Here is a 14,554-nt window from a genome sequence, read left to right on the forward strand (position 1 = left end):
GACCAAGCTTAAAATACCTTAAAACACAGCTGTGGCTCTGGCTGCTGGGAGCCCAGGCTGGCCCAGAGTAGGGGCACAGTGGCTTTGAGGAAGGACCACACAGACCACTCCCAGCCCAGGTGCACAGGGTAGGTGACACGTTGATGATGAACATTCCAGGAATAGGATGCGTTTTGCCATAGCTAGGGAACAAGCAGCCGATGGTGGAAGCAGGAGATCAGAATAGGGTATTTGGGGATTCAGGATGAGAACACTGGATGATGGCTTTTAAAGCTGGTGGGTGGTTTTATGAGTTCTATTCCTGGGCCAGTTCTAAACACATGAGCACAGGAGCACATGTGCTGACAGTCTTCCCAAAACCACACAGACATCTGGGACTTCGGCGTCCTGGTGGATTCCAGCACTGGCGTGAATGCTTTTAGAATGTTAAGGGTAAGTTCCATCGGACCCCACAGAGTTCCTTGTTGTTGAAATAAATCTTTGATGTTCTGTACAGATTAAGCATATAGAACCATCTTCTTTTTTTCCTTTTCAGTTCCCAAAATAGTGTTCCTTGCTCTGTCTTTTCGTCGATTTAAGTATAGTCACTTTACTAGGGAATCACAGAAGCGAACAGAAGACGCAGAAAGGAATTTTAGAACTTTTTTGCTGGTGCTCCCACAGCAAATGATACTTGGTAACAGACCTACCAGTAAATCTTGTTTCTCATCTTCACCAGCGGCTTTAGTTCCTGTTATTGTTTTGAATGTAAGAGAACCTCATTTTGAAGATTCAATACCTATGGATAAGGCAGATTTTGAGTTTTTGTTACTTAGTCTTAAAAGGTTTAAAGCTGGGGGCATAGCATTGTCTATTATTCATGGAATTGGTCCTGGTTTATGTGCCTGTTATAGTGCCACCTTCTGTTGAATTTTCTTTTGACAGCCGCTGGTCACTATCCTGCTGTAAATAAAGGAAAACATGTAAAATTCAGTCAAATGGGAAAGCTCCTGAATAAAATAGAGTAAAATTTTAGCTGTTAAGATGAAAAATTCACTTCATTTAAAATTTTAATTCAAAAATTAAATTCAGTCTTTTCATGAAATACTTGAATTAAAACTGCCTTATTATAAAATTAATAATTTGTTATTGCTTATTAAACACCCCCACATTAAAGATAGATATTATTTACATGTGTTTTAGATATGGAACAAAATACCAGTATCAATATTTATTAAGGTTTGTATGAAAAATTGGCATTTCAGGTTCCTACTAAAATTTCATGTACAGTAAAACTTGCGTATTTATTTTAGAGAACGAATGCAGAAATGGAAGTAGAGCTTACCTCCAAAATCAGCCTGTGGTGTTTATTGAAGGCCGCGTTGACAGCTTTGAAGTCAGCAAACAGGACTAGCCTAAGTCTGCCAAAAATAACTCAAATCAAGTGTGTTTTTTTCTTTCAACTTTCTCATTCTGATAGAATTCTTTTTCCAAAAATTGGCTACAAAGGAGAGGACTGAGAGACTCATGTCAAAAGTTTTTCTTTCAATACTTTTGGTTCTATGAAAATGAAATACGGCTCCTGGACGTCAGACAAAATTTCCATCACGATTTGTAAACTGGTTTGAATCGTAGGTAAACCTTAGACTTTGAGCTCACAGATCGCACTGAGTTGACATTGCACCTTGTGCAGAATGAACTGGACACTGTGCAGGCCAATCACTCATGGCTTCCTCGCCAGGTAGTGTGCCCGCATGGGGACTGATGTCCACAACTTAACCTTGCAGCAAGTGAGCGTTCCTTCTGGTTCCCTCCCTGATCCTGTCGCTTTTCTCTGTCTTCCCAGGGACCCCCTGAAAATCCAGCAGCTGCAGAACCAAATCCGCCTGGAGCAGGAGGCCAGCTTGCGGCACCCCACGACCAGCACCCCACGCAGCGCGCCCGCCTCGCCGCCCTTCCCGCCGCCGCCCGCCTTGCCGGAGCTCGCCGCCTGCACGTCGCCCGCGGCCCCGGAGCCCATGAGCGCGCTCGCCTCCCGCGCCGCCCCCACCATGCAGTCCTCCGGCTCCTTCAACTACGCGCGCCCCAAGCAGTTCATCGCCGCGCAGAACCTTGGCCCCGCGTCAAGCCACGGCACGCCGGCCTCCAGCCCCAGCTCTTCCAGCCTCCCGTCGCCCATGTCCCCAACACCGAAGCATTTTGGCCGCGCGCCCGCGCCACCCTTCGCGCAGCCCTTCGGCGCTGAGGCCGAGGCCCCGTGGTGCCCATCCTCGCCGTCGCCCCCGCCGCCCCCGCCCCCAGTCTTCAGCCCTACTACGGCCTTCCCGGTGCCCGACGTGTTCCCGCTGCCTCCGCCGCCACCGCCGCTCCCGAGCTCGGCCCCCGGCTCCCACTGCGCCTCCCCCGCCGGCCGCTTCGGCCACAGCCAGACGCCCGCAGCCTTCCTCAGCGCCCTCCTGCCCTCGCAGCAGCCGCCACCTGTCGCTGTCAACTCCCTGGGCTTGCCCAAGGGCGTCACCCCCGCGTGAGTGACAGCCGCACCCTCTCCCGCCTCAGGTCACCTTGCCCCTTCTTCACACACCCATCCAAGTCCGCCTGTTGACCATTGTAACACTTTTACATACTTCCCTTCATCTAGTTTTTAAATTCTTATCACAACAACTCTACCAAGAAGCTCTTTCCTAGCTGCCTTACCATGACTAAGGTCAACACTTTTTGTTCTGCATAAATAATACCAGCCTTTCTCAGGAACTATCCAAAATCTCAGCAGTTCTCTTAATTTTGATGATAGTGGCGCCAGCTACCTTTTACTGAGGGTAGTGCTAGGCAGTTCACTTTCGTTCTCTTGTTTGGTGCATTTCTGAGAGAGATGATTGCCTCACCTATAGCTGAGGATTCCAGTAGTCAAGTGATTTTGCCTACGGTCACATAGCTACCAAACTGAGATTTGAATCCACGCCTGTCTGACTCCAAATCCGTGCTCATACCACCAAACTACATCTCTTCATACTTCCGATCAATAGCCCAATAGAGATGGTGGGGCACTTAATGTTTCTGAACTATCTAAATTAACCAAAGTAAGAAGACTTCCCAATTATGTAGTGATTGGGGAAAACATGTCAATGTCTTTAAGTTGTTGATACAAACAAGTGAGGGCGTGTGCAAGCTAGTGAAGAAGTGATGGTGCCAGTTCTGCGCCCAGCCACCAGTGATCTCTTAGGAGGTGACATGATCCTCTGTTTCTTTATTTGAATATTATCTAATACCTATTTTTCCTTATGCCTTGATGATGTGCAGCTCTCTGAAATCTTTAAATAGAAAATCAATGAGGATAATTAAGATAACATCTATAGAAGTACAGTAAAGCCTTCCAAAGCAACATTGTACAGGTGTTTGGCATGTCTTGTTGAAGAATGAATTGTGTAAAAGTTAGCACATAACTCATTTTACTAGTGAGTTCAGAAGTATGTGCTAGCAGAGGTCAAGACAGCTCCCCTATCTCACCTCGTCCTGTCGAAATCCTACTTAAGAGTTTGCCAGAATCCCAATATTGTTCACAGAGAAAAGAAGGAAACCCTAATAAATGATAAAAATGAGAAGACCTTAGAATTCAGGTTATTCTCACTTATGTAGAGAAGTTTTCTATTCTCGGATTTACTAGCGCCTCCTGAGAATGAGCATTGCTGTGTTTGACTTTGACAAGGTGTGTCAAAGCGCTTCAGTTAGCAAAGCTTTGTTTTGTCAGGCACTTTCTAAAAGGTTGATTAGATGAATCTGAGTTTGGAACCTTGCTCCTCAAGTCTTTCTTGGAAAAAGTTCAGTCAATTGAATACATAAATGTGGATTAAAGGAAAGGGTCTGTATAGTAATGATGTGACAATGGGCTTGTATTGAAAGTTGAGTCAGTCACATTGCCTGAGAAAATCTTTCTCTTTTCTCCCATTTTTCCCTGAGTCTTTATTTGGCTGCTAGGAAATGAAGGATTATCTTGCTACAAAGACGCTGTTAGCTTTAAAAGGTGGGAATTTGTTGCATGACACTTTTTTACCCTCTCTTACTATGAAATGGTACCAAATCTTGCTTCCCAAGAAGATAAGTACTATGTAAATATTTTAATAATCGTCATAAAAGATTTGGTCAAAGATCAGTCTGTCAAAGGCGTTGGGTGGTCATGCCTTTTATCATCCTAAGTAGAAACAATGGTTTATTCTGATCTTGAACTTTGAAATTCTCTTAAGAAGATAAGCAGTTTTAAGAGCTTACTTGAAGTAACAAGCACTTGATAGATAGCATCTATCACAGATACTCATCTAATGAAGTCAAAGTATTTCATAATTGTTACCTCAAGCTCCTGCCATTTCTTTACAGTTAATGGAGAAGTCATGCTGCTTGTGTGGCTATCCAAAACTGTACCCAAAGATACTCAGGTGCTGTGACACCAAAGATGAGTGGCAATACCAGGCAGCAGGCTTCTAGCTCTTTGCCAGCCTAATGAGCCACCATTATGTGCTTATCCTTTATCTTCAAGACATTTTCCTGTTGCTAAACCACACACTTGAATTCTTTCTTGGAGTTTGATACATGTAATTGTAGAACGTTTTTTCCTCTGGCATAAGGTGGGATCCCTCGTTTGCATTCTGAATTAAAAACTAAAAGGTAGCTATTTACAGATCATAATAATCCACATAATTTGCCAAAGTCTGAGAGTCCCTGTCAGGGCTGCCATGACTAATTGGCATCCTTGCACTTGGAGGAACTGCCAAATTCTTGTTGAGTCTTTTAAATTACTTTCATTTACACTTCATTGGTTAGTTCTGGCCAGTATGACAGCAAATTCAGTTTCACTTGTGTTAGTTCTCTAATTGGATGGTTCTGCCATGTGTCAAGTTTCGGTAAATAGATTGATTACACATTACTCAGCAAAAGTAGAAATATATTAGGCTGTGTTTTTTTTGCCTGTTTTATATTACCAAAATCTCAAGTATACATTTCAGAGGTTTTCTTCATCATCGGTTGCATACTAGCTGTTTTAGACTGTTTGCATGTCCAGCATTGTCCTTGTTAAAGAATAGGTTGGTTATTTACTAACTTTCTAAATAGTCTGTGGAGATAAGGTTCTGTTTCTCAAATGTCTGGGTAGCAGAGGTCAAGGCAGGGAGCAAAGGCCATGGAAGCCGGTGAAAAACCACAGTCAGAAGACAAATGGCAGTGAGAAGCCTAGAAGTGGCAGTACTCGGTTTTTAGCTGATTGCGATTTGGAGAACACCAGCACACGGAGTTCCTCTAATGCCTTCCTGTCTTCAGACTGCTGCATTCTTCCCCAAGGTTACTGGGTCACTAGCAGAGAAAACACCACCCTTCTCAAAGCTGCTGACAGGTACACATGTTAAGGTGACGAAATCTTTCAGACGGTGGGTAGCAAGGAGAACATGCCTTAGAAATCTGTTTGCACTTTTATAAAATTAATGTATCCTACTCCCCTCGCAATTGCTGATAGTTTTACAGCTTCCAACGCTGTTTTAACCCTGTTCTACACACCACAGTAAATCAGCCTTAAGAGATGGTGGGAATTCAAGGGTCTGACAATGCCACCTGAAGACAGTGCAGCCGCTCTGTCTGTGCTGCTGTCTGCGCGGCTGTACCAAGCTCAAGGTGAATCAGATCAAATCCATCCCCAAGAACCACACTGGCACTGACTGCACTGGATTGTTTGCCCACCTTGACGTTCCTGGAATCTGTTCTCATGAGGGGGTGCCTCATAGCCAAAGTGCTACCATATTGCATACTCTCCTTTGCCTCTCTGACAGAAGTAGGGCTGTGGTTGGAACTGTTGCCCCGCGTTTGTCAAAGTAAAAGCGTGTCACAATAAGAGCTTGTATACACATGTCTTCATGGGAGCTTTTTTCCTGTAGGCACTCAGCTCTTTATAGACATTACCTCATTGTTCCTCTTTCTCCCTGATTTATAAGAAACAGGTTGGTGGGAAAACTGTCCGCATTCAAGGTGAGAGGCCCCAAAAGGTGAAGGGATTTCCCAGGGTTCTGGAATAAGTTTGAGGAAGGGGGGTTTTCATTAGATCTAAGGACTTACCCCGGTTTATCTCAAATCGGATGCCTGATATTTCTTAACTAAAGAAAACCACTGCTGAGCAGCAAAACAAAATCCCCTGAGTCTTAAGGAACAGTCTGTGAGCAGATTCAGATGTACTTCAGTTTTCCAGTCGAGGCAGTGGTTAGATAGGAAGAGAAAAGACAGAAGCTACACTGGACTTTGCAGACATTATCTCACAGTTCCTGTCTCTCCTGTCCTGCAGGAAACAGGTGCACCGGGCCTTGTCGTTCCCCATTAGAAGCAGAGGCCTGAGGGGGTTGGGGCCTATCCCAGGGTTATGTCATTGGGCTCATTAGGGTCCCATCTAAGACATGGGATTCTACACAAAATTGCATTCAATTCTGGGCAAGTATTTCCCGGCAAATTAGTAGGAGAGGTCTCAGGGTCTGCTGTGACTAGTGACAGTTTTGTTGAAATATCTGCCTCAGGAGCAGCTGAGAATGTATGTTTGTTCTTTAGAGAACCCAAAAGGTAATGTGAAGAGCAATTAATATTAGTATAAAGTGAAATGTTTTCCTTAAGTATAAGTTTGAGGTATTCACTGTACTCCTAACAACTTTGGCTTTTGATATATAAAAAAAAATCAGTTTGTGTATCTTGGGCTCTTTTATATATTAATTCATATATTACATTCTTGAATATGAGGGATAACGAAATGCCAACATGTTTATGATTTTGCTCACTCTGGAATGTTGTGGAATTTCGTTTCCATTAAATATCACTGACTCTGAGAGGACTCCTAGTAGTTAAAAAAATTTCTCTCTTTCCTAGACAGGCTCATGACCTCTTAAATCAATATTGTACTCTGGAGATTTGAGTTCCTGAAATATCCTGACCGAATTGACCTAGAAGAGTATATCAAGGGGAGGATGCTCTTAACATTATTCAGTAGCCAAGGGAAGAAGGAAAAAACTTAAAAACCTTCTGGGAGTTGGTGTGGTTGAATCTGGAATGTGCTACCTTCCAGATGCTGGTGAATATGCTTGAGATGTTTGTACCCCCAGCTGCGTGAGCATTTTTCAATGGTGAGTGACTTATCGTTGCAACTGGAGGACAGGTCAGTAGTGTTTGCTGTGCACTCAGGCAGTGTAGACACTGAAGTGTCTAGTGTAGGAGGCTTGTATGTCTTGTTTGCTGGTGTGGGTTTTTGTGAAGAGTGCTGGTTTGGGTACAGTTTACTCTGAAGCAGCATTTTTTTTAAGCGTACAAATCATCCCTTTGTCACCACTCTTCATTTCCTAACGAGGTGTTGCTCTTCATTTAGCAAGTGCCTTGCGGGGGAGCAGACCGCAACCATTTTACATTAAACACCAACCCAGGATTAGTTTTCTAGGTAAACAAACCCAGTGACCGCAAACCTGTAACTACTTCTCTTTCCTGGTGCCTCAGTCTATGGCCATACCACCCTGAACGTGCCCGATCTCGTCTGATCTCGGAAGCTAAGCAGGGTCAGGCCTGGTTAGTACTTGGATGGGAATCCTGGTGCCTCACCCTCCCAGACTCCATTTTGGTTTCGAGCCCTAACCTGATAGACTGACTTAACGCTCTACGCAATTTTTAACACAGCTTCCTAAAGCATCTTCTGAATTCCATCATCCAAATGAGATGCTCTCTGAAAAAAAGTGCAGGCTCTGTATTAAAACTAGTCTGAGAAACATTGTGACTTGGACCTCCCGTACCTCCTTCCACAAGGCTCGCGATGCCCTACGGACCCTGCCAGGCTCATCCTGGCCACAGGACCTTTGTACTGCCCAGCTCTCCCGTAGGACCTTACACCGCCGCCATCTTCCTGTCACTTGGGCCCTGGCTGTAGTGTCAGCCCTCAGACCTGTGATTATCTGTGCTAATATTTTCACCTACTCACACGCCTGTCACTTCTCAGCTCTCACCACCTCCTTCCATCCGTTCTCTCTCTCCTTGTCCGAGTATGGTATATTGTCTTAGTTTTGTTCCAAACTGTATTCCAGAACACAGTTGAGCACTGAAAAGCCCGTTAGTACAGGCTATTTCCACATTTTTGGAAACTGTGGTCAAGAGTTCTTGGCGTCTTTTCTTACCTCCTTGCCCTCTTCCGTTCCATCCCCTCAGCAGCCCCAACTCTGGGTTCACTTCCGTACGGACGGTTTCTGCTGGCCTGAGTGATCTGTGTGTTACCTCGTGTGGTTTCCCCACCAATGCTGTGAGATACATGCTGCGAACACCCACAGTTTACGTTTGGCAGAGCAGGAAGCCGAGGCACAGAGCCACTGTGGGTAACTAACTCTAGCCACACGGCATTTAAGTGGCAAGCATAGAGGCCCCGACCTCTCTGCCGTGAGTCATGCAGACTCCGAGTCCCCCTCTCCCCTCTACTTGTCTCCATCCTCCTCATCTTGCCAGATCTTAGGTCCTGCCTCTTCCAGGGTCCCCTGCCGTTACCACAGCCAGCGTCTGTCTGCATCTCTCCTGCTCCCACCGCACCTAGAATTGCTCAGCTGGTCCCTCCATTCTTCTCCACCTGATCAGTTACCTCTTGTGATCAAGCAGCATCCTCAGGCTCTGGCTCTTTTCTCCGTATTATGCAGAAGAGTGCCGAGATTGGACTGAGGAAGCTAGATGCTCAATAACCGTTTGTGAAATAACTGTCAGACATTTAAAACTCTTTTCAATTGATTGATTTTTATTCTCGTGCTAACTGCTCAGAATCAAGAAAATATGTGTACCTTAAATACTTTAAGTAAAAGAAAATGAGGAAACACGGATGAAGTACGTGCCCTCTAATGCCGATGATCTTCATACGCTTAGGGGGGCGGCCTGAAGAAAGAAGAACAGTGTGATGTATTGGGGTTTCGTCTGGATCAAAGAGTTTTTGCTGTCCTCTGAAGTGATAGAACACCTGGGGGAATGTCTTCCGTAGGTAACATCCCAGAGTGGTTCTCTTAGGCCCCTGGAAGAGGCAGGCGGACTGAGAAGTGCTTTCTAAGCTGCAGGACTTTGTTCAGTAGAAAATGGACAGGTGTTTGCTTGTTGAGAGGACTTCTGGCTGTCTTTTAAAACCCCAGTTCCCTGCTCCCTCGTGCGGTGACCTGTCCCACCCGTTCACGCTCATCTGCGAGAGGACACAGCTCTGTGTCCGCCTGCGGGGACACGGCGAAGCCTTCCCACCGCCCAGGCCGCACGCCGTGACGCGGTTGTGCAACTGGTTCGTGCTGTCGGGTTTCCAGTACTGATGGGAACTGTGTGTTCCCTATAAAGCTGAGGGACAATGAGCTCGCTGTCTCTCATACTGTCTTGCAGGTGGCTTCCAAACCTAGCTCTGCTGGTTCTCAGAGGCAAGGCCGTAGTCAAAACCAATGGCTATTTCCAAAATTGAGTAATTTTTTTTAACTTGTTCTGAGCCTGACTTGTTACATGTGGTTTGATTTCACATGGCTTTGGCACAGATTTTCCTGCCTGAAAAGGGAAGGTAGAGAGAGGTCAGAGGTGGAGATGGACATCTGTCCATTCACTCACTCCACGAATGGTTTTTTGGGGGGTCTGCCATTTGACAAGCGCTGTGATTAACGCGAGAGGCATGGTGTGGGAGAGACAATTACACAGAATGTATAACGGTAACGTGTGGCAAGGTCATGAAGAAGATAAACGTGGTGCCATAGCTAATGAGGCGTTAGGGTCCTCCTCTCCAAGGAGACACGAAAGCCTGAAGGCTGGTGATGATGTCCCAAGAAAAAGAGCAAGGGAGAGAGGCTCCAGGCTTAGGAAAGTTGGCAGACTATGTACATTTTTGTTAAAGGGTACTAAAAATTAAGGTTATAAATCGTAAGTCCTATGGCCCTTGCTATTAATATGTCTCAAGTTCATTGCCCAGCTCCTGAAAAATGAAAATCCCTTCCCAGTGAGCAGAGTGCAGACTTAAAAGTTGGACTAACCACTTTGACATTACAAGCACAGGATGTCACAGTATTTTATTTCTTGAATTTGTTTCTCTAAAACCAATGTCTCACATCCTATTTAAACTTCGGGCAAATGACTAGAAAGAAGGACCTGGAAGAGCTATCAGGTAGAATGTTTCCGCTGCAGGTAACCGAAGACTCAGCTACCAGATGAAATGTTCCACGTGGCAAGTGTGAGGCCAGGTAGTTCCCTGCTAGGTTAACAGTGTTCCCGGAACAAGCAGGGACCCAGGGTCCTCTTTCCAGGGTGTCATCTTAGGCATGTGTGGGCTCTCCCCTCGTGATCAGGGTGGTGCAGCCGTTTCTGGTGTTACATCCTGACACAGTGGTAGCCGGGGAAAGCAGAGGGCAGTTCTTCCCATGTGCTTGGAGAGGGCGATTTTTCACCGACCACTGTACACTCTCGCTCCCACCTCCACTGCCCCAGTCTCATCGGACAGGGCTCCATCTCAGGCTCTGGCTAAACTATTTACTGTGCAGAGGATTGAGACCACTCAAATTGACTTAATCGCCTCAGAGTTTGGAAGGGGGTGGGGGTCTCCTTTTCTAAGCACATTGAAAGATGAGCCCTCAACAAAATCAGAGGGAGTTCAGCAAAGAGAGGGGAGGGGACAGGAGAAAAGCATGGCTGTTGGGAAGACCAGGAACAGGACCACAGGAGGCAGTGGTACAGGCATTCCATTTCTCTCTCATCTTGACCCACAGCCTTGTGAGGGAAAAGGAAGAGAAATAGGAAGCAAATTGCTTAAGGCACCAACAACGGTTGATTCTGCGCCCACCAAGCAGCTAGCGTCTCTGCTGCCTGGCTCATGTGCCTCAGGGTATTGTCACTGATCTTGGAGAAGAAGGTTCTGCCATGTCACCTGTCCTAAGAGCCCCAGGCTCTCCAGGTTTAGGAGGCTCAGGATACAGCAAGCATAACAGGACCAACAGACCTCCCAGCATCCTCTAGTATAAAACAGACCTGTCCTATAACAGTGGCCTCCCTAGTCAAGTTAGAATAGAAGGGAAGGTAGCAAACTTAATATTTGCTTAGAGTGGGCTCAGCACTGTTGTGGAATAAATTGATTATGAAGGATCAGGAGTGAATTTATGAAAGTCTGAAAGAAATACGCTCTCTTTCAAATCCTCTCAACAGTCTGATGTGGTATATATTTTTATTCATGTTCATAAGAAATGTTAAGAAACTAGCTGAAAGTCACAAACCTACTTACTTCAAGGCGGAGCCAGATTTTAAGCTGAGGCCTGATTAACACATCACACCTGTTTTCACTGTACGCTGCCGCGTCCCGAGGGCTGGGCGTTTACCTCACTTCTGAGGCACGTTCCCCCCAGTGGTATTTGAACTTCCTCTGAAAACTGGTTCCAGTTAGTGTTACCTGAACACCAAATCCAGCTTTCACAATCCTTTCCATGATTAGTTGGAATAGATGTAGCATAAAAACAATAAAAAACAAAAAGAGTGGGAAGAGACACGCTGACAGTGTACTCTTTGTTGGACTTGAATGTTTGACTTGGAGCTATATGGCTTGACAACTGACCATACCGCCTTGTGATATTGTCCTGCAGGGGGTTTCCAAAGAAAGCCAACAGAACTGCTCGGATAGCCTCTGATGAGGAGATTCAAGGCACAAAAGATGCTGTCATTCAAGACCTGGAACGGAAACTTCGCTTCAAGGAGGAGCTGCTGAACAACGGCCAGCCGGTACTGAGACCTGAGACGCGGGGGCCTGAACTTGCCACGTTACCTGCCCACATCAGAGCTCGCCCCTCACTCCTCTGAGACTTAGGTTCTGAAGAGTTGTCCACAGCATTGATTTTGTTAGCCCCGAATCTCCCAGATTCAAGCCCTCATACAGAGCAACATTTAAGTCCAATGGAGAAAAACTGTGTGTGTGTGTGTGTGTGTGTGTATATTTTTTTTTAACCAGGTCTCTTTACTCGACAATTCTGTAGCCTTTAAACGTAATTATTTTTTTCTTGAATTTAGTTGTCTTGCCCTGAGAAACAAGACCACTGGAACAAGGGCGGGAAACTGGCTGTACTCTGATTGCTGAGTCAGTACCTAGGCACCGTCCAGGAGACCAGAACTGGCATTTCTGTCTAGGAGCGGCAGATGCCACAGAACCGCAGTTCTCCTCTAGGTACTTGAATTCCAGTTCAGCTCTGGGGTAGAGACCAATCTCCAGAGCACACCTCTGCCCTCCCCAAGCCCCACCCCGTGGGAATCGCTCCTTTTTCTTTGTAACATCCCAGTTCCTCATCTGTTCTCCCCCAGGCCTTAAAATCAGCCCTTCCTCCTTCATCTCCTGTGAGCTATCCTGACTCCCAAGAGTAGTTTCAGGACTAACAGAAGGAAGCCATTTGACTTTCTTCCTTTCTCCCAGATTCAAGCCCTCATACAGAGCAACATTTTTTCTCCATTGGACTTAAATGTTTCCTCATTAGTTGGTTTGTTTTTTTGTTTACTGACCCTTTGCTAATCCATCAGAATGTTTTAAGGGAACAGAAAAAGCAAAGCAAATAAGATTTCCCAGGTGAAGGAAAGGAGCCTTTGTGTGGCTTTATTATGGAATTAGCACCAGGAAAATTTGCTTGGCTCTTAAATACAGGAAGAAAAGGGCCTCTTTGTGTAAAATCCCCTCTCAGACACCTTTTTAAAAATAGACAGCTCTCTATGCTGATTGTTTTCTAGGAATTTTAATTATCAAGCATTGAAATCGAAATGTGAGAAAAGGCCAAGTTTGATGAGAAAGGTAGGGAATGGAGGAGGGGTGTTGAATGCTCATTTTAATTATTAGGGCATCCTAATCTGAGTTTGGGAAGATTAAAATTCTAATGAGAGCTTGTGTTAGTTATTCATGTCCCTGAGAATAGAACACTTTCACGAAGGGAAAATGTTTTCTCTCTGAAATGAGTGATTACAAGTGTGTATATATGCACATACTCTGCAAGTTTTCTCTGGTTCTGTCCACTAAAGCCTTTGAAAAATTAGAACAAGTGCTTACAGGAACTCTTTCAGGCCAGGTAAGGAAAGACATCTCTCTAGTTTGTTGTCTCTATTCCTTTGTTTAAATATTCCTTATGGACTAAAATTCTCTTGGTTAAAGTAAGACTTCTCTAATCTATTATAGTATATTATATGTATTATATGTACATAATATTTTTATCTATCTGTTAGGTACTATATATATAATATATATTTCACAGTGAATGACATTCACAATAAGTTCCACTGGAGAGTTTAAAAGGACAAGAAAAGTAAGGTTTCCATTTTTTTAGAAAATGGGCCTTCAAACAACCTTTTTCTAGTGTTGCCTATTATTCTGTTACTTCTTTTGGCTTCCAAGGACAGGCTTGTGTATCCACATGGCATGGTGCTTAGAAACAAAGCTATAAAGTCAGTGCAGCTTCTAGTGGTACAAGTGCATGCTGGTGAAGGACTAGACATCAAAATGGTATTTTTGGCCTGACCAGGCAGTGGCGCAGTGAATAGAGCGTGGGATTGGATGTGGAGGACCCAGGTGTGAGACCCCGAGGTCGCCAGCTTGAGCGCAGGCTCATCTGGTTTGAGCAAAAGCTCACCAGCTTGGATCCAAGGTCGCTGGCTCGAGCAAGGGGTTACTCAGTCTGCTGAAGGCCCGCGGTCAAGGCACATATGAGAAAGCAATCAATGAACAACTAAAGTATCGCAACGAAAAACTGATAATTGATGATTCTCATCTCTCTCCGTTCCTGTGTGTCTGTCCCTATCTATCCCTCTCTCTGACTCTCTCTGTCACTATAAAAAAAAAAATGGTATTTTTGGCTTAAAAGAAACAGAGGAAATTACTCCAGTCCTCCCTCTGAGGTTGACACAGTTCTCCATGAAACCATTAGAAGGGCTTTTAAGGGAGCAGCTATCTAAAACTCTCTTTGAATACTGAATCCATTGATTTTGGTTTTTTGGTTGTTGTTTTTTTAAGAAACATGAGACAGTTAATTTAAATAACAACATGGTGGACTGAGACATCCATGCACCAAACACCTGCTTCACCTCTTCTCGTTCTCCACTCCTTCCTTAGTAAAGGAAATAATTTGAACTTCAGAACTGTTTGTCATTTGGCACTTGACTTGTTTCAATTCCCGGTTTCAGCTGGGACTACAACCAATGATTACTGGAAATTGTAAATTTACCCAACATATTTTTCTGATTAGAGAGTTTCCAATAGAATTAGTATCTATATTCAGAAGTTTGGAAGTTCATCTGAAATAATTTCTGTACTCTTTTTTTTTTTAGGTCCTGCCTTACTAATTATTCTCTATTTTCAATCAAATAGTTGCTTATAAAATGCCCCAATGGGGCAAATGATCTCTTAAATTTCATCCCAGACCTATAATTCCAAGGCATTTTAGAACCAACCCTCAAGAGCAGGACTCAGCCCAATAGACCAAATAAAAATGTTGGCATTTCTTTTGTGTAAGAATAGTAAGTAAAAATGGTTCTGGCCAAATCCAGACGTGCTGGTTGCTACATGCAGAAACATTACCAC

The 14,554-nt window shown here is 44.6% G+C and overlaps 2 protein-coding genes across 8 annotated transcripts in view; one reads left to right on the forward strand and one right to left on the reverse strand.

Moving 5' to 3' along the window:
- The window catches only part of PALLD (palladin, cytoskeletal associated protein), a 388,850-nt gene that overhangs the window by 346,315 nt on the left and 27,981 nt on the right, over positions 1-14,554 (forward strand). For all 7 annotated transcript variants that reach the window (XM_066387796.1, XM_066387823.1, XM_066387815.1 and 4 more), the window contains 2 exons: positions 1,826-2,503; positions 11,592-11,727. In XM_066387796.1, the coding sequence (XP_066243893.1) occupies positions 1,826-2,503; positions 11,592-11,727 (814 nt within the window). The remainder of the gene's footprint in view (positions 1-1,825; positions 2,504-11,591; positions 11,728-14,554) is intronic.
- CBR4 (carbonyl reductase 4) overlaps positions 1-14,554 on the reverse strand; it is a 104,278-nt gene that overhangs the window by 32,414 nt on the left and 57,310 nt on the right. The gene's annotated exons all lie outside the window — the stretch shown is intronic.

This window comes from Saccopteryx leptura, chromosome 1 (assembly GCF_036850995.1).
Source record: "Saccopteryx leptura isolate mSacLep1 chromosome 1, mSacLep1_pri_phased_curated, whole genome shotgun sequence".
NCBI lineage: Eukaryota > Metazoa > Chordata > Mammalia > Chiroptera > Emballonuridae > Saccopteryx > Saccopteryx leptura.